General features: G+C 58.3%; 3 protein-coding genes across 8 annotated transcripts; 2 read left to right on the forward strand and 1 right to left on the reverse strand.

The window, feature by feature from the left end:
• Positions 1-1,368: 1,368 nt before the first annotated feature.
• Positions 1,369-10,593, reverse strand: ZNF319 (zinc finger protein 319). Of its 3 annotated transcripts, none has more exons than XM_053952750.1 (2): positions 10,386-10,593; positions 1,369-8,948 (listed from the first exon to the last, which is right to left on the reverse strand). In XM_053952750.1, exon 2 carries the CDS (start codon positions 8,575-8,577, stop codon positions 6,916-6,918), a length of 1,662 nt encoding a protein of 553 aa, XP_053808725.1. In that variant the 5' UTR covers positions 8,578-8,948; positions 10,386-10,593; the 3' UTR covers positions 1,369-6,915. The 3 variants fall into 3 exon arrangements, with proteins under 3 accessions (XP_053808725.1, XP_053808724.1, XP_053808726.1); XM_053952749.1 differs by having other exon boundaries at positions 10,376-10,593; XM_053952751.1 differs by lacking the exon at positions 10,386-10,593 and adding an exon at positions 9,425-10,079.
• Positions 10,594-11,065: 472 nt separating this feature from the next.
• USB1 (U6 snRNA biogenesis phosphodiesterase 1) lies at positions 11,066-15,568 on the forward strand. Of its 4 annotated transcripts, XM_053953036.1 has the most exons (8): positions 11,066-11,226; positions 11,339-11,490; positions 11,623-11,806; positions 11,958-12,065; positions 12,303-12,356; positions 13,379-13,484; positions 14,141-14,224; positions 14,519-15,568. In XM_053953036.1, the coding sequence occupies exons 1-8, from the start codon at positions 11,123-11,125 to the stop codon at positions 14,621-14,623; spliced, it is 897 nt and encodes a 298-aa protein (XP_053809011.1). In that variant the 5' UTR covers positions 11,066-11,122; the 3' UTR covers positions 14,624-15,568. The 4 variants fall into 4 exon arrangements, with proteins under 4 accessions (XP_053809011.1, XP_053809013.1, XP_053809010.1 ...); XM_053953038.1 differs by lacking the exon at positions 11,958-12,065; XM_053953035.1 differs by having other exon boundaries at positions 14,141-14,608.
• A 741-nt stretch (positions 15,569-16,309) lies between these two features.
• On the forward strand, positions 16,310-21,668 carry MMP15 (matrix metallopeptidase 15). The gene is made up of 10 exons (XM_053953032.1): positions 16,310-16,696; positions 17,754-17,902; positions 18,149-18,271; positions 18,381-18,688; positions 18,930-19,091; positions 19,213-19,436; positions 19,567-19,705; positions 19,950-20,100; positions 20,215-20,330; positions 20,573-21,668. The coding sequence occupies exons 1-10, from the start codon at positions 16,589-16,591 to the stop codon at positions 21,007-21,009; spliced, it is 1,917 nt and encodes a 638-aa protein (XP_053809007.1). The 5' UTR covers positions 16,310-16,588; the 3' UTR covers positions 21,010-21,668.
• Positions 21,669-24,167: the final 2,499 nt, after the last annotated feature.

A 24,167-nucleotide genomic window follows, 5' to 3' on the forward strand; every position in this document is an offset into this window, starting at 1 on the left:
GCTCATCCTCCGGCTCTTTCGGATCACCAAACCCCCCTGTGATGTGAGAGGTGGCCCTGCAAAAATCCCAGCCACGTCCCTCGCCTCCATCGCTGCCACTTACCCCCGCAGCTCAGCACTGCCTCCCTGGGAAGCCTCCCCTGGGATGTGTGGCCTCCCTTGGCCACTGCAGCTTGCCACTGACCCCCCCAGCCCACCTCAATCGGCTCAGGGCTCTGCGAGGATTAGCCCTGTGCTGCCTGCAAATGGGATTACTGGCACCCAGCTGTCCTGAGTGCCCTGGCTTCCAGCAGCCAGCCTGGCTTAGGTGCAGGGTGCTGCAAGATAAACCCCAAAATCAAACAGGTTTGAGCACGCTCAAAATCCCTGGAGCCACCAAAGCTATCCCAGGCACTCACCGGCAGCGCTGTGGGGAAGGCAGTCGTCTCACCCATGTGCAGGTGGGTGCAGGGATGTGCAGAGGAGCAGCAGTGGAGCTGCTGAAACCCCGTGGGGTGACACAAGGTGATGTGCCAAGGGTGCTCCACCCACAGCTCTGCCCCAGCTCCAGAGCAACGACAGCAAATCTGCGCTGGGTTGGGCTAAGCCTCCCCTTGCTGAGCCTGCCAATGGCTGCTTGATCCATTTACCTCCAGCCCTGCACGACTGCCAGCCTTTCCCACTGCCCCTAATCTTGGCCACAGTGACACCCTGGAATCCAGGTACCAGCACGGCTTCTCTGCCCCATGTCCAGCCTTGTTTCTGCATCCCAGAGCTCCCTGGAGCAGCGCTGGAGCCTCCTGACCTGCTTCCTCCTTCCCTGGCTCCATGGGTGTCTCCATCCTGGTGGGCAACAAGTACCCACGGTGCCTGGCCCCGGCACCAATGTAGTGGGCTCCTCTCTTGCTATCACAGGATGGGGAATGCAGAACAAACCCCCAGGAGAAGCCTGAACAGTTGAATGTGGGGCTGGGATCCCAGAGCACAACATGCAGCAGCTTCTGCTCCCTGAACAGCTGCTCCTTTCTGGCAGGAAGAGACTCCTGCCTGCTCCTGCCCTGAAGCTCCCAGGGAGGAGTTTTGCCCTGGGGAGGGATCATTCCAATTCTAGCAGGGGCAAACCCACTCAGCATACTCTGCTTGTGTTTGTTTTCGGCCCCTGGGAGCCTGCTCGTACCCTGCATCTTCTGGTTACCAGGAAGATGAACCACCAATTCTACTTCAAAAAAGTTCAGGGGAAAGAAAGAAAACAGAAAAAAAAAAAAAAAAACCAAAAAAAAAAACCACAACAAAAAACCAAGCAGAACCAGACAGATCACAAAGACAGATGAGGAGGCAGTGCTTGGCACATGGCCTCCACTCCAGAAACCTTACACACCCACAGGAAGGTATAAATAACTATAAATTTATTAGTAAAGCAAAACCATTTGACACTCACACAGAAGAGCGGGATGTGTTATTACAATATATATACACACATACATGGAGTATCATCTTAGAAACACATGGAGAGCAGTGTTAAAGGCACTGCAAGCCACACAAACCTCAGCAACCTTGGCTGCGACTTCCAACAGCCCCGGGAACTCTACCGGAGTCATGACCACGGGTTGGGAGGCACCCAAGAATCTCACTGACCATGAAGCCCCTCAGTTCCACGGCTTGGAGGCACTCAGAAACAAGCCCACAGTCCAGCTCCCATCTGTGGTCCTGCTCTCCCCACTGAGCATCCCAGGCACGCTGTGAGAGCAGCATCTTCACATCCAGAAAGTGCCAGAGGCAGCTGCCAGGAGATGCTGCGGAGGAAGCCGGGCAGCTGGGGAGAAGCTGGGTGCTCACCTGGGCCTGGGGGGAGCTGCCAGCCCCAAACATCACTGGCCTGCCCTTACTGAATCTCAGCATTTCACCTGCATGCACAGGAACCCTCCCACAGGAGAGGAGGAACCACCCAATGGAGAAAGAGTCAAACTCTGAAGTATAACAAGAAGGTTTTGCCTATTTTTTAATGGTCAGGCTTCAGCTGCAGCCTGGACTTGATGGTAAATACCCAAGGGAAGTGCAGAAAGTGTTCTCCTCCCTCCTCTTCTCCCTGCAAGGGCAGGCTTGAGTGCCCAGAGATGGTCCCAAAACACTGTCAGAGGATGCTTTCCCCTTTGTCCCCCAGTCCAGCACATGGGCCCCAAGACCAGAGTGTGAACATCTTCCCACCCAGACTGCAGAGATGGCATCTGCTCACCAGAGAGCTGGCATGGCCACCTGAGCGTCCCCTGGTCCCAGTGGTGTCCATGCCACAGCTAACTCAGCTCAGCTCCCTGCTTGATGCACACAGCTGCTCCACAGCACTCCCAGGGGAACCAAGTGCACTGTCTGAGCCCACCCCAGGGCCATGACATCTCCCCAGGAATGTCTGACAGTCCTTCACTGACTTGATCCCAGCCTTGCAGATGGAAATGGCAGCTCCCACCCCAGTCCCCATTTCCTACAGCTCTGTTCTGGCTCTTGGTCCTGGCTTGGATTCACTTGTCAGACATGGGCAGGATCCCATGCCAAGCTGCCAGGTGACAAGCATTGTCCATGCCCAGTGAAACAGATGGCCTGCTGTGGGGAAGGACCACAAGCACCCACTGGATTCCAGCAAGACTCAGGTCCTAAACACCTGATCTCACCATCAGTGGTTTGGTATCACCGGGATCCAGCCTCAGCCTGGAAAGGAATTTGGGGCTGGGGAGAGCAGAGGGAGGTGGGAATGAAGGAAGAGACTTCACAATCAGTATGGAAGAAGGAATGAAAACAAACCACTGTCTACAAATAAAGAACTGAACAAAGAGAAAAGAAGCTGAAAATATTAAAAGTGTAAGCTGTGGAAGGGAAGGGGCTGACACAGCTAAAGGCATCCTGTAGGTAGGGTCAGGGGAAGTGAAGATCAGTAAAAGCCCAGGTTACAGACTACCTTTTCCTGGACCCAGGAAGCCAGAGGAACAGCAGCCCTAGAAAGCAGGACTTATGTCCTGGAGAACACCCACACAACCTCTGCCCAACCTAACTCTCCTCTCCACCTACTCAGCAGCATCCTATGCTCAGGCTGCCAGCCAAGGAGAACCACCCTTTGGGAGGGACCCCCGCTACCCAGCCCCTCAGCATCCTCAGGTGGGCTGCCAACCAGTCTTGACCTGGCTAGAGCACTTGCCACAGGGCTGATGGCACACCAGCTCCAGCACAGCACTCTTTGAGGTGCTGCAGGGCAGTGAGGAATGCAAGAGGCCAAGCAGAGGCAGGAGCCTGAAAGTTGCTTGAAATAACACCAGAAGTGAAGTGCAACAGGTACAGGGTAGAGACATGGTTTACTCCCCAAAGGGCTTTGGCCCCAGCTGCTCTTTGGTTTGAAAAGGAAACACCAGCAGTCAGCAGAGAGCCCTGCAGTGTGATGCCCCAGGGACATCAGCTCCCAGGCCAGCCTGTGCCTCCCCACACAGCAGCACAGTGCCCCTGACACTCATGTGCCTCCTGCTACTTTCACCACCTCCCACCTCACTGGAAAAAACATGACCTCAAGGCACAGCAATGGAGGTGGACCTGCTTCCCCCACCCCTGTAGGCAACACTGCTGCTTCCAACTAGAAAATGCTTCTATAAAAATATACCCAAAGCTCTCTGTGGCCACTCAGTGCCCACCCCACTCAGGTCCTCCACCTGCAAGCTCCAGCTGCATGTTCTCCATGGGCTTCAGCTGGATTTGGGCTGTTGCAGGACAGCAAATGAAGCAAGAGACTGAGTCACCAGGGACTCACAGCCAGTCCTAATAATGATGTTCTAATCCTGCACCATTTTTGAACCTGGAGGCACCTATTTACCAGCTGATGACCTGGACCTGGGCTCATCCCTGCCAAGCTCCCCACAGCATCCCCTCCCTCCCTGGCATGGGGTCCCATGCACACAGCCCTGATGAGTCTCTCTGCCCAGGGCACTGCTCGGCCATTGCCACATCCTAGGCAGAGCCATAGCTCCTCACTGGGATGTCCAGGACTTTCCCAGCTGCTCAGCAGAAGAGAAACACCCCCCAACAGTCCCTATGTCCAGCTGTACCAAGGGGACAGGATCTAGCAGCTCCATGGCCCTGCACAGCGTGGGGCTGTGTCTGGGGCTCACCACCATCCTCCTCTGCTCCAAGTGCCAGGCAGCCACCGAGGCAGCTCCCCTGGGCTCCTGGGGAGGGAAGAGAGCAGGGCACAGCCAGCTGATGATTTCTCCAAACTCTCCTCTAGCCAACAGCTGCCCAGAAAGAAACAACAGAGCCACAACAGCCCATGGAGGCTGCAGTTGACTCTATCTCACACCCTCCTCCTAGCAAAGATGAGTTTTTCTGCAAGCTCTGAGCCTGGGCACTGATCCTGGCTGCCAGTGCTGTGCCCAAGTGCTCAGGGTGACCACTGAACCCCTGGCAGCTGTGCTGGGCAAGAGCAGAGCAACCATGGCCCCAGGCAGGAACAGAGCATGGGTTAGGGTGGGTGCCACAGTTCTCACCTGGTCCCACATTCGCAGCCTCCATCACCACCAAGCCCTTCTGTAAAGACAGGATTAGCCTTCCTTTGTTTGGACTCTCTTTTACTCCTACAGTAAAGCATACACTGAACTTACTACATATTAAACAGCAAAAACCAGCTACCTAGAACTAAAGAGCTCTTTAAAAATCCAGGTTACCACATCTCTCTTTTTTTTTTTAAAGATTCAGTATGACATCAAGTTAAACTATACAGTATTTTAATGAATTTTAACATACTGTTTTTTTTTTTAAAAAAAAAAGGTAAAACAAAAAAAAAAAAAGAGGAAAAAGAAACACAGATGGAAAACTTGGTAGGAAGTTCTACATCTTTGAGGCAGCACAAAGTAAGATAACCATCATGGGTCCCTCTTCCTTGGGCAGCAGAGAGCACAGTCTGTTTTAATCACCTTAAAGTTGCACATGAAGCCCCAGGGTCTACCCTGTCACTTCCCTGTCCCAACCCCTGAAAATGCACCCTGTTCCCCCTCACCATGCTGGAAATGGAAAACTAAAGCCTTTCTCCACCTTTCAGACAAGTGTCCCCCAACAGAGATGCAGGCCCAGTCCCTCTGCAAGGTTAATCTGCCTACACTTGCCATGGACAACAGTTATTAACCTTGTCCTAATGACTTGTGCAGCACATACTGGCTGCTGCTCACTACAACCTCACAAGAGCACCAGCCAACACCACAGATGAGCTGAGGCTAGCAGGGACCTCTGAAGACCATCAGGTCCAACTCCATGCTTGCAGAGGGTCAGCTACAGCAGGTTGTCCAGGACCACCTCCAGCCAGGGACTGAACATCTCCACAGATGGATACTTAATATCTCCAAAGATGGAGGGGGAAAGCTGGGGGACAACCTAGTATGCACATCCTCAACCTTCAAGGCATCTAACTGACATGCAATGGATCTCTTGGACATGAGAAGCCAGCAAATTCCTGCAGAGGAAAACACCTGAGGCTGCATCAACCTTGCTAGGGGAGATTTATTTTTAAGTGATGTTTACAAGAAGTGTGCAAAACCTGAAAAATACAGACGAGGTAAAGAAAGGGCAAAGGGGTAAAACAGGACTCCTGCAAGAGGGGAAAAATAGACTTCTCCTTTACCCACTGCTAACTTTGCCCTCCCCATGGAGCTGAGCCTGCAGTCCAGAAAGGATTCTCCTGGCTCACTCTGGTTCCTCCAGCAAATCAGACACCAAGCCCCTGGCATGTGCCATGGGTTACTGCTGGCCATGGCAACACCTCACAGTTGTAGGTTATTGTAGTGTTCATCTCACCCCTTAGTGTTGGAGCTGTGACAGCCCATTGCCTGACCCTGCTGGAGGTACCACTGTCAGCCCAAGGGGTGCTCAAGGGGCTGGAGGCAAGGCTCAGCAGGAGGGGTAAGTCCCTTGGGAAGCAGCTCTTGAATGCCAGGCTTTTGGTCGGGAGCAGGGTATGAATGCTGTAACAGAATCATGGAACTGTTAGGGCTGGAAGGACCTTTGGAGATTATCTAGTCCAACCCCCCTGCTAAGTTAGGGTCACCTAAAGCAGGTTACACAGAAGTATGTCCAAGTGGGTTCTGAATGTCTCCAGAGAGGGAGACTCCATGACCTCCTGCCAGGCAGACAGTCCCAGTGCTCTTTGCCATGCTTTCTGGTGGCAGCACAGTGCTTCCTACAGCTCCCTGTGCAGCTGGCAGGGACAGGGGGCAGGCAGGCTCACTCAGAACCCTTGCAGAGTGTGACAGCTAGCAACTGCAAAAGCAGCAATGCCAAAGTGCTTTTTGGAGCTGTGAAGCCCCATGGCTTTTCCCTTTCAACACTCTAGAAGGAGGGAGAGCAGGGGAGGTTGGGGCAGTCAATCAACAGTAACAATCTGAAATGATGCCCTCAACTGAGCCTGGACCAAGTTGGGAGACCCCAGCAGCAGAAACCTGCCATCTTTAGGCCAAGCAGCACACCCTAGGAGAAGGGAGGGCTGGCTCTGCCTTGCTCCTAAACCCTCTCCAGAAGGAGAGTCACACCATCCTCACCACCAACCCTGCAAGGCAGGGCAGGGGAAAAAGGCTGCACACAAAGAGCTGGTGCCTGCAATAGACAGCTGAGCTCCCAGGACTGGAAGTGCAGGTACAGCACAAACTACAGTCCAGGGAACACCAGGCATCTACAGGCATAGTTTCCTCTCTCCACCTCCCTCCTTTCCTTTCCACCCCTTTGAGATGTCCACGTCATCTGTTGCTACTTTGATACAGGTGGCATATCTGAGGCCAGAGGAAAATTTACCTGCCCACACACCGTACCCTCCCTTTCCCCCACACTCCTTGGAGGTTGCCAACAACTGAGGAGAGGGAAGGGAAGGCCAAGGCTCGGGAATGTCCCATGCAAGCTGAAAGCCACCGTGGGGCGGGAGGCTCATGGCAAGCAGGCAGCCACCTGGTAGGCACCCTCGGCCGTGTGCTGGACGCTGTGCTCCTGCAGCAGGCCCAAGTCCAGGAACCGTTCCCCGCACCACATGCACTTGTACTGCTGCTCCCGGGCGTGCACGCTGTGGTGCTTGTTGAGGTGCTCGCGCTGCTTGAAGGCCTTCTCGCAGGAGGAGCACTTGTAGGGCTTCTCGCCCGTGTGCACGCGCCGGTGGCGCTGCAGGTCCGATGCGTACTTGAACCGCTTTTCACAGTCGGGGCACTTGAGGGGCTTCTCGCGGGCCGGGTCGCAGCGGTGCTGCACGAACTCCGAGGAGGAGAAGAAACGTCTCTCGCAGAGCGTGCACTTGAGCGGCTTCTCGGCGCAGTGGGCCAGCTGGTGCTTCTGCAGAGCCGAGGCCCGCTTGTAGGACTTGTTGCACACCGCGCACTTGAAGGGCCGCTCCGCGTTCTGCACGCACTTGTGCCGCAGCAGTTCTGAGGACTGGTTGAAGCCTTTCTGGCACACGTTGCACTTGAAGAGGTTCTCTATGCCGTGCACGTGCTGGTGGTACACCAAGTGCGAGGGCTGCACGAAGCCCTTCTCGCACAGGTTGCACTTGAAGCGCTCCTCGGCCTTGTGCGTGCGGCGGTGGCGCATGAGCGCGTACTGCTGCTTGAAGCTCATCTGGCACAGGTCGCACTTGAAGGGCCGCTCCTCGCTGTGCGTGCGCTCGTGCTGCCGCAGGTCCGAGGGACGCTTGAAGGCCTTCTGGCACTCCCCGCAGCGGAAGGGCCGCTCCCCGCTGGGCGTGCAGGGGTGCTGCAGCAGCTCCGAGGATTCCTTGAAGTGCAGCTCGCAGACGTTGCACTTGAAGAGGTGCTCCCCCGAGTGCGCGTACATGTGGCGCACCAGGTGGGAGCGGTGCTTGAAGGTCTTCTCGCACACCGTGCACTTGTAGGGCCGCTCCGAGCTGTGCGTCCGTTTGTGGTGCACCAGGTGGGAGGACTGGCTGAAGCTCTTGTCACACAGCGTGCACTTGTACGGCTTCTCACCCGTGTGGATGCGCTCGTGCCGGGACAGCTCCGAGAGGTGCTTGAAGGTTTTCTGACAGATGGAGCAGCTGTAGGGCTTCTCCGAGGGGTCGAGAGGCTGTGAATGCTCTACCTCGGGAGGCTTGTAGGTCTTCTCACAGATAGAGCACTTCATGGCGCTGCCGTTGTGGACATTGTGGTGCTGCGCCAGCGAGGTCAGGAGGGAGAAGCCCATCTTGCAAACCCCGCACACAAAGGGCTTCTGCTCCACCTGGATACACTGGTGTTCAAGGAGGTCGGTGGCCTGGTGGAAGATCTTCAGGCACTGGGTACACTGGAAAGAGCGGTCATGGCTTGGCAAGCACTGGTGCTCATGGGGGTTGGAGAGGTGAGCGAGGTCATGGCCACACACACCGCACTTGTGGGATGGCTCTCCAGCCTGGATGGGGGCGTGCTGGTGGTGCTGCAGTCCGGGGTCCGGCTGGAGCAGGATGCCGTACACGGCACAGCCCAGGGGGTTGTCAGCAGTGCTGGGAGGGATGGAGTGCTCTGGGAGGGCGGCTGCCCCAGCGTGGTGCTGCTGCGGTGGCGGCGGCTGCTGTGGTTGCTGCTGTTGCTGCTGCCAGCTTTCTGACATGCTTGGGAAAAAAAATGGGATTTTAGCAGTGATAGCTTCAGCTTCCCGGATGAAAGGGTTCAAGTAAAAGCAAGACCAAAAGATTCTGAGATCTTGATTCCCTGTAAATGATCCCCTCAAGCTGAGGCCAGAAAAGCCGGCCCACAGCCAGGATCCTGGGAAGAAAAGAGGTGAAGAGACTCCAGAGCCTCCTCCTTAGACCAGCACAGGTTCTTTATGGACTGATTTGGTCTGACTTTTCCTTCTTTTGGACAGAGGAACAGGAGGCAGAGGCAAGTGCCTTGAAGACGAGAGGAGGCCCTTCTCTGTGCTGGCTGCGATGTGCTCACACTTGCGGAGGGCACAGGAAGCAACCCAGGGAGCAGCTCTCTCTGCAAGAAAGAAGACAGCTCATGTCAGGTCTTAGAAGAAACATGGGCAATTCTCTATCAACCTTCTCCCATGGCTCTCTTTGAAAACTCTCCTGCATCCCTGCAAAGCTACCAGGAAGCCAGTGTGGAACCGGAGGCCACTTGCTACTGTGCAAAGGGCCTGGGACAAGGAGTTCTCAGCCTGGAAAGGGCTGGGCTCTGCCCAGACACAGCCAGGCACACGTTTGGGTGTTGTGCTCTCACAAGAGGCAGCACAACTGCCCAGGGCCCGCTCAGCTCAGCCTTGAGTGGGTCACTGGATCTCCAGCAGTGCTGTGGCACTGTCCGAGAACATCGGTCTGTCTGCGCAGGCTATGCACAAACACCGTGCAATCAAGGGTTAGATTTTACACGTGCCAATGCAGATCCTAACAGCTCCCACCCCAGGTGAAACAGCTCTGTGAAACGGTTCTGCTCTTGGATATCGAGCCCATTACCCAAGGGATGTATGCAAAGCATTTCCCCCTCTCTAGGCAGCGCTTGTAGATTGGAAGAGCCAGAGAGCTCAGGAGAATATTTGCCCTCAGTGTTATCCTATCCTCAGACAGATCACAGAACCCACAGGCATCACTCTGTGAAGATAAAAGAAGAGTTAAAGCAGTGGCTTAGCTGAACCTCCTACCAAACCATGTAATAAAAGTACACTAAAGCCAACCAACCTATGCCTGCAGCCTGGCCTTGCTACAGAGCATCATCAGGCTTGTGCTGACTGACAACTTCCAGCCTTTTAGAGATGTCCAATAAAAGCTGACACCAACTTAGAGAAGAATAAGACCCACCAGTAAACAGCAGACAGCAGCAGTGTCAACACACCTCAAGAGAGAAGGTGCAAGCCCTGGTGAGCAGCAGCCACCAACACTCCTGGGCCTTGAGCCCCCAGCCCCATAAGAGAACCCCTATATCTGTGTCAAACCACCTGCCCCCAGGGTAAGGAAATACTTGGTCCACAAGAGTATTTTTATGTTTAAAACTATGCAATAAAGAGCACCAGGGAATCCCACTTTCCAGCATCCACACCTCCACCGGCACTCAGTAGACTGGGTTGAGCCCCACAGCTCAGGTAGTGCGGGACCCACCTCTGACCGTGGGGACACTTCATTATTTTGTGCTCCAGCAGTTTCGGGCAGTAAAACCCCCAAAGGCGCCATCGCAGCCCTGCCCACACGCAGGATGCCCTCCTTCTCCTACAGAGCTCACCTTGATGAAGCGAGGGCTCGCAGTGACGGTACCTGCACCCGAGCTCGGCGGGACACCAAACTTCAGCCCAGCCCGGGAGCCACCTTCCCCCGCACACACCGCGAACCGTGGCAGGATGAACCCACCGGCGACGCATCCCGGCCTAACGGGGAGGGAAGACTGTGCTCCTCGCAGGGAAGAGCGATACCAACCTTGGCTTACCGAGGGCTCTGCGCGGGGACCCGCGTCGGCGCCAGCTCCAGCCTAACTCATCCCTCCGTGGGAGGTGGGAAGCGACAACCATTTAGGGAGCGCGGTCGGGAGCGCAGAGGTACTTTCAAACTGGCGAGGCGGCCTGCTCGGCATGGCCCGGCTGCTCCCGCCGGGCCCGGGCCGCCTCAGGGCCGCGGGGCGCGGGGGCGGCCGGGGAGCTCGCAGGCCACCAGCAGCCGCCGCCGCCGCAGCCCGCGGCCAGGCCCGGCCCGCCGCTCGCCGCTCCCCATCGGGCGGCCCCGCTGGCAGCGCAGGGACGACGCCCCGAGGCCTTCACCGCCGCCGCGCAGGGAGGCCCCGCGGTGGGGTCGGGTGTAGGGGGTCGCTGCCCGCCCGGGGCCGCCCCCGCCCCGGCGAGGCGCACACAAAGGGCGGCGGCGGCGGTCGGGCCGCTCACCTGCGGCGGGAGGAGGCCTCGCCGGCGGCAGGGCCGCGGCCTGCGCGCTGCGCCCGAGCCCCGCGCTGGCGTGGAGGCGGGAGCCGGGAGGGAGGAGGGGAGGGAGGGAAGGGAGCGAGCGGCGGGCGGGAGCGCAGCGGAGGGAGCGGAGCGGGCCGGGCCGGGGCGGCCGCGGCGGCGGCGGAGGAGGCGGGGCGGGCGCGGCGGGTGCTGCCCCCTGCCGGGCCGCGCCGGCAACTGCGCGGCCGCCGCCACCGGGGACCGGGCTGTCCCGGCGGGTGCCGCGGCCATGAGCGCCGCGCTGGTGGGGTACAGCAGCTCCGAGGAGGAGCAGGAGCAGGAGGAGGAAGGGGGGAGCCGAGGCGGCGGCGCGCAGGGGCCCCCCGGGGCCAGGTGGGTGCGGTGGGGTGGTGGCGGCAGGAGCGCGCGGGAGGCGGCGGGAGCGCGCGGCCTTCCTCCTCCTCCTTCTCCTCTTCCTCCTTCTCACGCCGCTCCGGTCCCGCAGCGCCGGTCGCCCCCGCCTGCCCGCGCCCGCCGGCCTGCCGGGAGACTCGAACCCGGAGGAGGCCGTGAGCGATGACAGCTCCCGGCACGGCGGCCGCGTGCGCGGCTTCCCCCACGAGCGGGGCAACTGGGCCACGCACGTCTACCTGCCCTGTAGGTACCGGGACCGGGACCGGGATGGGTCCGGGAGGATGGCGGGACGGACCTCAGCCGCTGCGCCCCAGGGTGCTGCCGGTCCCGGCGGGGATCGGCGGCCAGCGCTCCTCTGACGGCGCTGCCCCGCAGACATTGCCCAGGAGGAATTCCTGGAGCTGCTGGAGCTGCTGGTGTCCCGCGCCCGCACCTACGTCCCGTCGCTGGCTGCCATGGAGGAGTTCCACCTGAGCCTCTCGCAGTGCGTGGTGCTGCGCTACCACTGGATTGAGCCCTTCGTTCGCTCGCTCAGGGAGCGCCTGGCCGCCTTCCACAGGTGGGTTTGGCAGAGCCCCGGGAGAGCGCTCCTCACACCCCTCCTCTGCCCTCGGGATCCGTGTTTTGCCAGCATCCACGCCCTAAGGTGTCCCTGGCCGCTGGTGCTGGCAGAACATTAAAGCCCTGGGTATTTTTCCTCACTGCCTTAGGATCTGGCACCTGACACGTCAGGTTTTGGCTTTCCAGGATCAGGCCAGAGCTGTGCCATCCCCTAAACCATGGATAGTTTTGTTGCTTACATGGGCCTCAGGCACTGGGTAAGCATCAGCTGCTTCAGGGTTTCTGTCACTGTCCAGGCTTTGGAGAGCTGGAAACAGGAGGGAAATTAATTAATTTGAGCCCCAAGAGGTTCTGGTTACATCAATTTGGTCCGATTACAGCATATATTTGCCTGTATCTTTCCATGGCTTGGTAACAATCCTGGCCCCTCCTCTTTTTTTTTTTTTTGTTTTTTTCTTCCTCCTGCAGCTGAAATAGGATCTTTCTTATTTCAGGTTCTTCTGCGTGGCTGACCAAGTGAAGGTTTACACCAACCAGAACAAAACCAGGTGAGTGCACAGTGGAGCAGCCTGCCTGCCCCAGGAGAAGTCTGAGTAAGGTGCTGGGTGGATGGGAAGTGTCACCCTGCCTGTCCCACAGTTGGGCTGTGTGACGACACAGTATGTGATCACCTCCAGATCATCTCCAGACATTTCACACCTTTCCCCAGCCATCTGTACAAATTTTTAGCTTTGGCACTGATTCTCTGCAAGCTTTTGGTTTCATTAGCGTGCACAGCCTGGGGCGAGCAGAGTGGGACCACCTCTTTTGGCAGCAGTGCCAGTCGTGAAATTGTAGTGCAGGTCTTCCAAGAGCTGGAGAGAAATAGCTGAGATGGTGCTAATTCTCCTGGGCGTCAGTTCAGAAGCCTGATTCCAATGGAATGCAATTAAGTTTTTTTGAATGTCAAAGCAAAGGTGATTAAAATTGCGGAAAGTTGCTGAATCTGGCGGGAAAGGCAGCCCGAGATAGTCATGGGTAGGAAAAAGTGGATATGGAACCTGGGTGACACTTGAATCTTCTGCTTCCCTCCTGGAGGGGAAGAAATTATTACTCTAAATGACTCTAGAAAGTGTCATCCCGACAGTCCTGGAGGAGGTGCTGACCTCTTTGTCACATCTCTCCAGCTTGGTACTTCCCACTCCTTGCTTCTTCTCACACTGTAAAACCTCTCCAGCAACTTCCACTTCTTTAATGCTGCTCCTGCATGGGCATGGTATTCTGCTGAAATTCCCATCCAGTGCATCCTTTGCCTAGAAAACTGATTTTCATGTCCCAAAATGCACTAGGCTAATCTAGTAAATCTAGATACATGGTTTATCATCCAGTCCTGCTTCTCCCTGCTACTACATCTTCTGTTTTTCTTCAGAATACAGTCAGTATCCTGGATGCTTAAACCTGGCATTCCTCAGATTCCCTTGTGTTAGGGAGTAGGGAAGTTGCCCAGTAGGAATGAAGGGCTAAGTATTCTTAGGGCTGTGCTTTCTGCAGCATGAAAGGGTGCTTGCTGTCTCTCCTTGCCTTTCTTTAGGACCTTTATTGGCCTGGAGGTCTCTGCTGGGCATTTCCAGCTGCTGGAGCTGGTCTCGGAGGTGGACGGCGTTCTAGAGGAATTTGACCTTCCCACATTCTACAAGGTGAGGCGTTTCCTGCTTGCTCCCCTGCCAGTCTGGACATGCCGGCTGGTTCCCTGTGAGATGTTCACTCAAATAAACAGGAACCAGTTGCAGTGGCTGCCCTGCTGTGCATGGAAGCAGGGTTGTCCTAGGATAGAATGGGCACTGTTGGACTGAGGACAATCCTTGTGTCTTTGCCTTGGGCAGCTTTCTTGGGCATTAGTCCAGCCTTTTTGCTTAGTACTAGCTTTGGGAACAGGTTTGGGATTTTTGAAGGGCCAGACCCCTGTTTGTCTGCCTCTAGAGCTGAGCAGAATTATTCAGAAGTGACCCATGTACCTGCTCCAGGAGCAGTTCTGAGAGATTCTTCCACAAAAGATGGGGAGAAATTGAGCACAGAGTTGCAGAGTGGAGCACAGGGGGGTTGGGAACCAGGCAGCCTTGCCCACTGGTGTCCACAAGGGCTGGGGTGGGAAGCCCAGGACTCCTCTTGCCTCCACTGTCCATATCAGCTCTGCAGCTGTTGAGTTGGCAGAGGGGACTCCCAGCTTTGGGATCCTCCAGCCTCTGTGATCCCAGGCAGGGCAGCAGCATCATGCTAGATCTCCCACTGTGCCTCTGTGCCTCGACCAAAGCCTCCATTAGCCCTCACATTCTTATCCCTGTTTTTTCTTCAGGACCCATCGTTCCACATCAGCTTGGCCTGGTGTGTTGGTGACCTGTCTGGCAGGCTGGAAGGGCAGTGTCTGCGGGAGCTCCAGGTGTGTCCCCACGTGGTGTGGAGAGCAGAGGGGGGGGCAGAGCTGGAGTCAAGCCACATCTCCCTGCCAGGGCCCGAGGGTGGGAAATTCTCTTCATCGAGCAGGACAAACTTCACTATGCTGAAAGATGAGAAGCTTTTCGGGGGAGTGTGAGTTAAATCACTCTCCTGAGGGAAGTCAGAGGCTTCCAGCTGCAAATGGCTTCATCTGTGACTTGCTTCAGAGAGGGAGCTGCTGACTCCATCCTCTGGCAGATCTGCCCTCCTGGTACTGACTCCTGCCTCTATTTTCCAGGACATTGTGGATGGGTTTGAGGAGTCAGCATTTCTGCTGCGTATCCAATGGGAGCAAATCCGTTGCAAGTCAGGGAACAAGTACTTCTCCTTCCCCTTGAGGTAGGGGCAGGTGGGGCTGTGCATTTTGGAGCCTGGAAGAGCCTGACACTGAACCAGGACCGTTGCCTGGCACAGCTCTGCGTGGCGCGGGCTGGCACGCACCTCTGCGCTCTTCTTGCCTGCTCAGCGTCTCTGCGGTGTTTGTGGCCTCAAGTCGGGCCACTTCCATTTTGAGCTGCTGGCTGAAGAAAAGTGTGTTTGTAGCAGATTTCATCCTCGCTGCTGGATGTGCTGCAGTCAGCACTGGCAGTTCCAGACATCCCATGGTCGCTAATTTTGCTGATTTTTAAAAAAAAAAGAAAAAAAAAAACTTCAAAAGCCATAGATGCCTTATGGGAAGGAGGAAGAAGGTAGCGTGGGAAGCTGCTACTAAAGGGAGAATGTCTCACACAGTGGGAAGTAGCACTGCCAGATTGTTGGGAGGCTCTGGGCATGTTTTGAGTAGCAAGAGGGAAGGACATGGAGCTGGTTCCTCTTCCCTGAGTGTTTTCCTACTGTAAGCCAGCTCAGACAAGCACCTGAGTCATGTTGTGTCCCACTCACACTGCTGGTGCCTCTACTGTAGAGACATTTCACTGTCTGATCCTTTTGCCAAAGAACAAGAGCTTGCTGCCAGGTGTGGGTGAGCCCTGGAATGGACAGTGGCAGTGTTTGCCTGAGCTGGGAGGGCAGTGCCCACAGGTGAGTCAAGGGGTGGCGGCTCCTGCCCAGGCTCCACACGTTTTCCCTCTGTGATCTGCACCCCAGGTGGATGAAGACCCAGGGGATTGAAGGCTGGACATTGTCCCTTGGGAGAAACTCCTTTTTAATCCTCTTGTCCCCATGGGTTGGTCAGCTGCAACCTCTCAGGTAGTTGGAACAGGATGCTGATTTGATGCCCTGAGTCTTTTTATTCTGTGTCTGTCCAGGACTTCTGAGCAGTAAAAATCTGTCTCCTCGTGTCATAAAATCGTGTCTGTGGTATATTTCAGCCGTTTCCTTTTGGACATGCACAACTCCTGCAAGCTTCACGTGAGGCCACATTTGTAAGTGCTCCTGTGAGCTCCGTGCTGCCTGTCCTGGCACAGAGAGTGGCTTTGTCTGTGGGAGCATCTCCATACAGTCGGGAGTTGTGTCCCTGGGAGCATCGCAGCCCGTTGCTGCTGCCAGCAGCCTTTTGAAGTCCTTAACAAAAAATCTGTTAAGTCTTTAGCCAGTTAGTTTCCGGGATGGGGATCTGCAACATAAGTTTCTTTGGGGGGAAAAAAACAAATAGAGAGATATATTTAGCCCCTGGGGACTTCAGTGAAACCGGTTTCTCCGAGGTTAATGCTCAACCACCGGCCCCAGGCGGGCCTGGCACAGCACCCAGTTGTGTAACAGCGGGTGTCAGAGACCCGCGGGACAGGGCACAGTGGCTGTGGGGGCAAAGTCGGGGGATGGGGCGGCTGCCGGCAGGGCCGGGCGCGGGGAGCGGCCCGGGGCGGGGGGCTCTGCCCGGGGCGGGGGGCTCTGCCCGCGGCTCCACCGCGCACACACGTGCGGGGGGGCGGCCCCGCCCCCGCCGGCCCCGCCCCGCCGCGGTTCGGCCCCGCCCCTGCCGCGGCCCCGCCCCGCCCGCTCCCACCGCGCCCCGCCGCCGCCGCCGCCGCCGCCGCCGCCGCCGCCGCGCCCGCCTTCCGCCACCCGCTCCGGTGCTCCCGGCGGCGGGCAGAGCGCGGCAGGGCAGCCGAGCGGAGCCGGGCCCCGCCGCGCCGCGCCGGCCGCCCATGTGCCGCGCGCCGCCGTCCTGACCTCACGCACAAAAGGCGGGCCGGGAGGCGACGGGCCGCGCCTGGCAGCGCCTCCCATGCACCGTGCGCAGCCCCCCGCGGCGCCTCGGCCCCGGGCCATGAGGGCGGCGTAGCTCCGACACCGCCGCGCTCGGCCCGGCCCGGCCCGGCCCGGCCCGGCGCGGCCGGGGGCAGCCGCGACCCGGCGGCGGCGCGGAATGGCAGGAGGGGGCGGCGCCCCCTGGCGGGCGGGCGGGCGCCTCCCGCCGCTCGTGGTGCTGCTGGTGCTGCTGGCGGGGGCGGCGGGCGAGGAGATCAACGCCGAGGTGAGCCACGGGCCCGGGGATGGCAACCCGGCCGCCGCACCGGCACCTGCGGGCCCGGCGCACCGCCGGCCGCTGCAGGTGCAGCCGGGGAACGGGGGGACTGGGGTGCAGGTCGCCCCCAGGGGTGGCGGGCAGCGGGCGCGGGGTGTGGGGAGGAAGCGCTTTGTGCCCGGCGGGGGAGGGGGTGAAAGGGCTTTTGATAAAGGCTCTGCTCCACCACCCTGCCGGGGGAAGGGGAGTTGGGGTAGAAGAATTTAATAGATTTAATGTTTTTAGAAATTTAAATGTTAAGGCATTTTTGGGGAAAAAAAAAAGGGGATAGGAAAAGGATTAGAAAACCTGGAGAAGAAAAGACTTAGAAAAGGAAAAAGACTTGGAAGAGCAATGTGACTTGGAAAAGGAAAAAGAATTGGAAGGAATTTAGAAAAAAAGCTTTAAAGATTAAAAGGAAAAACCCCCTAATTTGGAAAATATAAATGAAAACTAAGAGGGGGGAAAAAAAGTTACAAAAGAGTAATAATAAAGATAAAAATAAAATGCAATTAAAGCAGACAAGAGGAGGCGGAGGCTGGGGCAGGAAGGAAGAGCCCCGGCGCGCCCCAGCACCCTCCTGCCCCCCGCCCTGGGGCTGCAGCCCCGCAGGACAGAAGCCCCTTTGTGGGTGCAGGCCGGGGTGGGGGTCCCAGGCTTCACATCTCTCAGCAGCTCCCAGGGGACGCCTCCAGAGGAGGACAGTGACAGGCAGCCTGGCCCCCTGCCAGCTCCCTCATCCCTGGAGTCAGTCCCTGGAGTCAGACAATCCGGCAGCAGACCCCGAGATCATCAGCTCCTCCACCTTTCAGGGCAGGGCAGGGACCCTGTGCCCTGCTGCCACACTTCTGCCTGCTCGGGGTTGGCATTTGCCACTGGCAGCTGGCACTGACCACCCCGTGAAGGGACGCGGGGCTGGGGTACAGTCAGGCAGGGGGAGGGATCCTCCCCCACCGGCTGTTGGGAGCTCTGGTCCTGCCGTGGGGCTGCTCCGTGCCGGGGCTGACGCGCGGCTCTCCCGGCGCAGGCATGGCTGCGGCTCTACGGGTACCTGCCGCAGCCCAGCCGCCGGATGTCCACCATGCGCTCGGCTCAGACCTTCTCCGCGGCGCTTGCGGAGATGCAGAAGTTCTATGGCATCACCGTCACCGGCGTCCTGGACGAGGAGACCAAGGCGTGAGTTTCTCCATTGTCCCCTTGCTCAAGCAGATGGCAGCTCCACTCTCAGGCTCTGTGGTTTTCTCTGACAGCCTCAGGGCTCTGCCGAAAAGTGGGTGCTGTCCCCCTTGGGAGCTGCTTCTCCCCTTTTGGGGGCTGCACCTCAGCAGCCAGGATATCGTCCCTGCTGTCTGTGGGTGCTGTAACCCCTCAGGGATGTTGGCTGTGGTGGGGCTGAGCCCTGGCTCGGTGTCCTCCTGGCAGGTGGATGAAACGTCCCCGCTGTGGGGTCCCGGATCAGTTTGGAGCACGGATGAAGTCCAACATGCGCCGGAAGCGGTACGCGCTGACAGGGCGACGCTGGAGCCAGAGCCACCTCACCTTCAGGTACTCAACACTGCCAGGAATTCCCTCTCCCCAGCCCATGGACAGCCATGGATCCCCTCAGGGAACAAGTGCTGCTCCAGGCCTTCCCTAGTGAATTCTGTATCCCCAGCATCCAAAACTACACAGAGAAGCTGGGTCGGTACCACTCACACGAGGCTGTCCGACGAGCTTTCCGGGTGTGGGAGCAAGCCACGCCGCTGGTTTTCCGGGAGGTGGCCTACGAGGACATCCGGCAGAAGAGGAAGAAGGAGGCTGACATCATGGTGCTCTTTGCCTCTGGATTCCATGGAGACAGCTCTCCCTTTGATGGCCTTGGGGGATTTTTGGCTCATGCCTATTTCCCTGGCCCTGGCATGGGGGGGGACACACATTTCGACTTGGATGAGCCCTGGACGCTGGAAAATGCAGATGTGTCTGGTGAGTTGAGGGCCAAGAAGGTGGTAAAGGTGACCAGAGGAGCCTGGTGGCTGCCTAGGCTAAAGGAGGGGTGAAGTGGGGGCTGTGCTGGTGTGGACAGGAGTGGCAGGGGAGAGCAGGTCCACCATGGGTGATGCAGGCTGATCCCCCTGGAGCACCCATTGCAGGGTGCTGGGTCCAGGGGTCTGCCTCATGTGTCATGTTGTCCATCCCCTCTTGCTGATGGTGCCTCTCCATGCAGGGAACAACCTTTTCCTGGTGGCTGTGCATGAGCTGGGGCACTCACTGGGCTTGGAGCACTCCAGCAACCCCAGTGCTATCATGGCGCCCTTCTACCAGTGGATGGACACAGAGAACTTCCAGCTGCCTGAGGATGACCTCAAGGGCATCCAGCAGCTCTACGGTGAGGAGCTGGTTGGGGGATCATCCCAGAGGTGGGATTCTGGGCATGTGTGTGGGGAAACTGAAGTATAGGTGCTGCTGGTCCGCATCACCACATCCCTTCTCTCATCTGCCCGATCCAGGTACCGCAGATGGGCACCCTCAGCCCACCAAGCCTTTGCCCACCGTGACACCCCGGAGACCTGGCAGGCCAGACCAGAGACCCCCTAAACCTCCCCCTCCGGGGAAACCAGAGCGACCACCCAAACCTGGCAGCCCAGACCAACCTGACCACTATGGCCCTGACATTTGCGATGGGGACTTTGACACGGTGGCGGTGCTGCGTGGGGAGATGTTTGTATTCAAGGTACCTGCCCCAACCCCCTCCTGCCCCTTCCCTGGGGATGTAGTGGGTCTGTGGGTGGGAGGACCCCTCAGCAAGGTGACTGTGTCTCTGTGTCCTCCCCATCCTCTGCCAACACCCTGTTTCTTTCCAGGGCCGGTGGTTCTGGAGGGTCCGGCACAACCGGGTGCTGGACAACTACCCCATGCCCATCGGACACTTCTGGCGGGGCCTCCCTGGGGACATTGATGCTGCCTACGAGAGGCATGACGGGAGGTTTGTCTTCTTTAAAGGTGAGCAGGGAAGCTGGATGGGAGGACTGAGGTGGAAGTGAGACCCCAGTGTCCCCCACAAAGCTGCTGAAAGCTTGGTTGGCTTCATTCCATCCTGACCCACCTCCCCAGCCACAGCTGCTGTGTGATCCCAAGGGGTCAGGGTGGCCACAGGCATCTACCGCTATCCCTATCCATTTGTGCACCTGCCACAGTAGCTGGGCAGGACCTTCTCATCTCCCTTCTCCAACTCTTTCCCCTCTAGGTGACCGGTACTGGCTCTTCCGAGAAGCCAACCTGGAGCCTGGGTACCCACAGCCCCTGGTCACCTATGGGCAGGGCATCCCCTATGATGGCATTGACACAGCTGTCTGGTGGGAACCCACGGGACACACCTTCTTCTTCCGTGGTGACAGGTGAGTGTCTCTTGGGTTCTCCCTGCTCTGCTGCCTCCTGGCTCCTGTCAGGGGGAGAATGTTGGGCAGTGGGGACCCCTGTGCTCGTCACTTACTCCCCACCTCCCTCCCCAGATACTGGCGCTTTAATGAGGACACACGCTCGGTGGACCCTGGGTACCCAAAGCCCATCTCTGTCTGGGTGGGCATCCCTCCCTCGCCCAAGGGAGCCTTCCTCAGCCCGGATGCCTGTAAGTAGAGGAGGAGAGGGGTGGGTGGTGGGGGTCTTGGGGATGAGATCATCCTTCTGATAGCCTGGCTACATGGGATGGACTTGGGGAGAGTGTCTGGGAGTCAGCGGTAAATCCCTTTCTGAAGGGTTTCACCAGTCCTGGAGCAAAACCTGCTGTCTTGGGCACCTGCAGTGATGCCCAGGTTCTGCAGTGTCCTGTGCCCACCCACTTACCCCTTGTCTCCATCTTCTCTCCCCCAGCCTCCACCTACTTCTACAGAGGCACAAAGTACTGGAAGTTCGACAATGAGCGTCTCAAGACAGAGCCAGGCTATCCCAAATCCATCTTACGGGACTTCATGGGCTGTCACACAGAGTTGGTCCCAGACCCCAATCCCCGCTGGCCCGATGTGGACCGACCCCCCTTCAACCCTAATGGGGGGACTGAAGGTGAGGAGGAGGAGGAGGAAGAGGAAGATGAGGATTACAACGAGGGAGATGGCCAGCCAGGCAGGGACGTGGACGTGGTGGTGCAGATCGATGAGTACACACGCACCATGAGCGTGGTTATGGTGCTGGTGCTGCTGGTGCTGCTGCTCTGCATCCTGGGCCTCATCTATGTCATCGTCCAGATGCAGAGGAAGGGCGCACCCCGAATGCTCTTGTACTGCAAGCGCTCCTTGCAGGAGTGGGTCTGACCCTGGCTCCCTCCCCCAACTGCCCCTGCCACCATGGTGCTAAGATGGACCTGACACCCCCTCCCCCTGACCCTCACCACGGCCTTGGCCCCTCTACCCCATTGTTGCTTGATGGCTCCAGCCTCAGAAATGGGGGGATGCCCAACCCCCCCAGCCCCTCCAGAGCAGCCGGGCTGGGACCGGGGATGGTCATGGGGGGGCTGGAGGGCATCCAGGCCCTGCCTGCTCCCCTGTGCCTGTGCGTCCCTCTAGCCGTGACCCTCAGGCTGCCACCCATCACGTGCCTGCATCTGCCATGGGTCCCTGCAGGGTCCCTTCCTCCTGTGTGAGCCCGCTGCATCTCGGGTGGTGAGTGGGCTGGGGGCTGCTCACCAGTGCTGCAGGCTGGCAGGTCTCAGCCTCTGGCACCTGCAGTGGTGGGGAAGGGAGGGCTGAGCTCATGGCTGTGTTGCCTGTTGAGCCACAGGGATAACAGGGATGTGGTGCCTAAAGACAGCGTGAGTTGGGAGATGCCACCTCTGCGACCCTGCTGGAGCTCAGCTCAGTCCGGGCCCTGCTGCTGCCACCGTGGCACAAAGCCCTGGGGCACGTGGCCCTGTGGGCAGGGCAGTGGGCACAGCCACCTTGTATGTCCATTAAACGGGTCGGGTGTGTGGAGAGCTGTGGTGCCATCGTCCTTCCTGCTGCGAGGGTGCCCTGGGAGGGATCGGGCAAATTTTGTGGTAACGGGGCTTGTCTGGGGGGGTCACCCTGCATGGTACCCCCAGGGGACTGGGTGCCATGCTAGGGGGTGCAGGGCAGGGGCCAGCATGGCCAGTGATGTCCCTGCCCTGGGGCTGCCACTTTAGGGGGGTCAGCTAAAGCAGCCCCCCCACCCCCACCAGTGGACAGAGCAGCCTTTGAGCAGCTCCCATGGCAGTGACAAGGGCCTTGTTGGGAACACAGGGTGCCTTGTTCTCCCCCAGCCAGCGCTGCTCTTCAGCCCTGGGCAGCCACCTCCCTTCTCCGTGCAGGGGCCAGCAGCAGCTGGGGGACCCTCCTGGAGCCACTTCACAGGGTGCTTCAGCTCCCTGTCCCCACGCAGCCCTGCTGAGTTTCCTGGGGGGAAGGGGTGGCCATATCCTGTCTCACCACTGCTGTGTCTTCAGAGGAAAGCAAGAGGCGTCACAACCGCTGCAGAGATCAGAGAAATAATCATGGGAGTGGGAAAGATTAGACTTCAGGGGTAAGAAACTGGCTTTATCTGGGGAAAAATGTTGCTCATCCATTAATGGGAAGAAAAACCAAACCACAGAGGCTGGTGATGAGATGATCACAGGGGTGGGAGCTAGAGCCAGGTTTGTTCTGCAGGTGCAGCCTTGGGGTGGGCAGCAGAGGCCTAGCACCATTGCTGCACTGGTGGGGAGGCTGGTTGGACTGTGCTGGCCAAGGGGGTTGTGTGAACCTGCCCCATCCCTGTGGGGATGACCCTGTGGAGCTGGAGAGCATCCCCATGTAGGAATTGACTCCAGTCAGCATCCTTGCTTCCTCCAGCCTCCTGCAGCAGGACCAGTGCCAGCACTGTGCTGGCACCTGTGCCCTGCCTCTGCTCAGGCACCTCTGTCTTGGTGCACCCCTGACCTACTCCCCTTGTCCTGGTGCTCCAGCTGCTCCTTTGCCCTCATCCCATCTGGCCAGCCCTGGTGGGTGGGTGGGAGGGTTCCCCCATGTCATGGATGAGGATATGAAGACTTGTGCTTCCCCCATCCTTCCCCTTCCCCAGGGCCCAGAGCTGCTGGCTCAGTTCCCAACTGCTACAACCACTTCCCAGCACTGAATTACCCTGAGCTGCCCAGCTACTTGTCAGCCTCTAATTACTGTAAAAGGGAAGGACTGATGCTGGCTCTCACTCTGCTTTTCTGGTGCTGGGGGCCTGAGTCACTCATCCCCTGCCCCAGCTTCCATCCCTGCCCACAGGGGCAGCGATTTCCAGCCATGAGCTGATTCCCTGGAAAACACGTTTGGCTCAGACTCAGCACATCGCTGCAGCCAAGTGAGAAGGCAAAATCAGAAACAGAAAACCCCTGAGGAATTGGGGGGAGTGGGTGGAAAAAGATCTCCAAGTGGCTCAGGGCTGTTGTATTCCATCAGCCAGGCCTTGCTGGGTCACATTCCTTGGCTTTGAACTTCTTTCAGTTCGGTTTTGACCATTTTGCCCTGATTTGTGCTTGTGTGGGTCTTCCCGAGCTTAGGGAGGACCCACAGCTCTGCTGAGCTGGGAGCCCTGCCATGGGGCAGCCTGACACTGCAGCCTGTGCTGAACCGGGGCCAGACAGGCACCAGGAGCTGCCAAAAGCCATGAACCTGGCCAAAAGGCGAGGCAGGAGGAAAGCACGGCTGGGATTCACTCTCCCCACCCCTGCAGAGACTGCTCCAGAGGCCAGCGCAGATGCATTTCCCACGGCAGATGCATTTCCCACACTGGATGCACTTCCCGCGGCAGATGCATTTCCGATAACAGATGTATTTCCCACGGCAGCAGTGTTTCCATTCTCTCCTGGGGGTACAGAGGGCTCGACGGGGTGCAGGGCTAAGACCCCAAAGCCTGGTCCCTGGAAAGATGCCTGGCTTGTAGGGAAAGCCAGAGCTGGACAAGGGTGCCCAGGGCCAGCTGCTCATGGTATCCGTTCCATGGCAGGTGAGGGGCCTCCTTGCTGATTCAGGAGCTGGGAAAAATTCCCCAGCAGGAATGAGGGATGCTGGGAGCAGAGGCCCAGGCCACCACGCTTGGTGAGCTGGGACACCACTTCCCACCCCCTCCCGCTCTTCCCCGGATGCTGCAGCAGAGCTGGTGCCAGGAGCCCAGGGCCATCTGGAAATGCTCATGGACAGCAGTAAGGGACCTGCTGGAGACAAAGCCCAGCATTTGAGCGGCGCCCAGGCTCTGCCGGAGGCCCCTGTGCTGCCCTGCTCGCCCACAGTGGGGTCAGCTCACCTCTGGCCACCCGTGGGTGTGAGACCCCAGGAAGGCAGGCTGGCACCTGCTGTAAGGGACAGGGCTGTTGGGAGCACAGGGGAGTGCGAGCCCAGCTGAGCCTGGCCCCGGCAGGCACCAGACTGCCCTGCCAGAGGATCCACTCCCGCCTGGCAGCTCCCTGCTTCCCAAAAATAGGTTGGAG

This window comes from Vidua chalybeata, chromosome 11 (genome assembly GCF_026979565.1).
Source record: "Vidua chalybeata isolate OUT-0048 chromosome 11, bVidCha1 merged haplotype, whole genome shotgun sequence".
Taxonomy (NCBI): domain Eukaryota; kingdom Metazoa; phylum Chordata; class Aves; order Passeriformes; family Viduidae; genus Vidua; species Vidua chalybeata.

Bases quoted from the DNA above. Each gene is read 5' to 3' on its own strand.
- USB1 (XM_053953035.1), top strand. From the start codon at position 11,123: ATGAGCGCCGCGCTGGTGGGGTACAGCAGCTCCGAGGAGGAGCAGGAG. The intron at 11,227-11,338 runs GTGGGTGCGGTG...CCGGTCCCGCAG, and splicing joins CAGGGGCCCCCCGGGGCCAG to CGCCGGTCGCCCCCGCCTGC. The intron at 12,357-13,378 runs GTGAGTGCACAG...GCCTTTCTTTAG, and splicing joins ACCAACCAGAACAAAACCAG to GACCTTTATTGGCCTGGAGG.
- MMP15 (XM_053953032.1), top strand. From the start codon at position 16,589: ATGGCAGGAGGGGGCGGCGCCCCCTGGCGGGCGGGCGGGCGCCTCCCG. The intron at 16,697-17,753 runs GTGAGCCACGGG...CTCCCGGCGCAG, and splicing joins GCGAGGAGATCAACGCCGAG to GCATGGCTGCGGCTCTACGG. The intron at 20,331-20,572 runs GTAAGTAGAGGA...TCTCTCCCCCAG, and splicing joins CTTCCTCAGCCCGGATGCCT to CCTCCACCTACTTCTACAGA.
- ZNF319 (XM_053952750.1), bottom strand. From the start codon at position 8,577: ATGTCAGAAAGCTGGCAGCAGCAACAGCAGCAACCACAGCAGCCGCCG.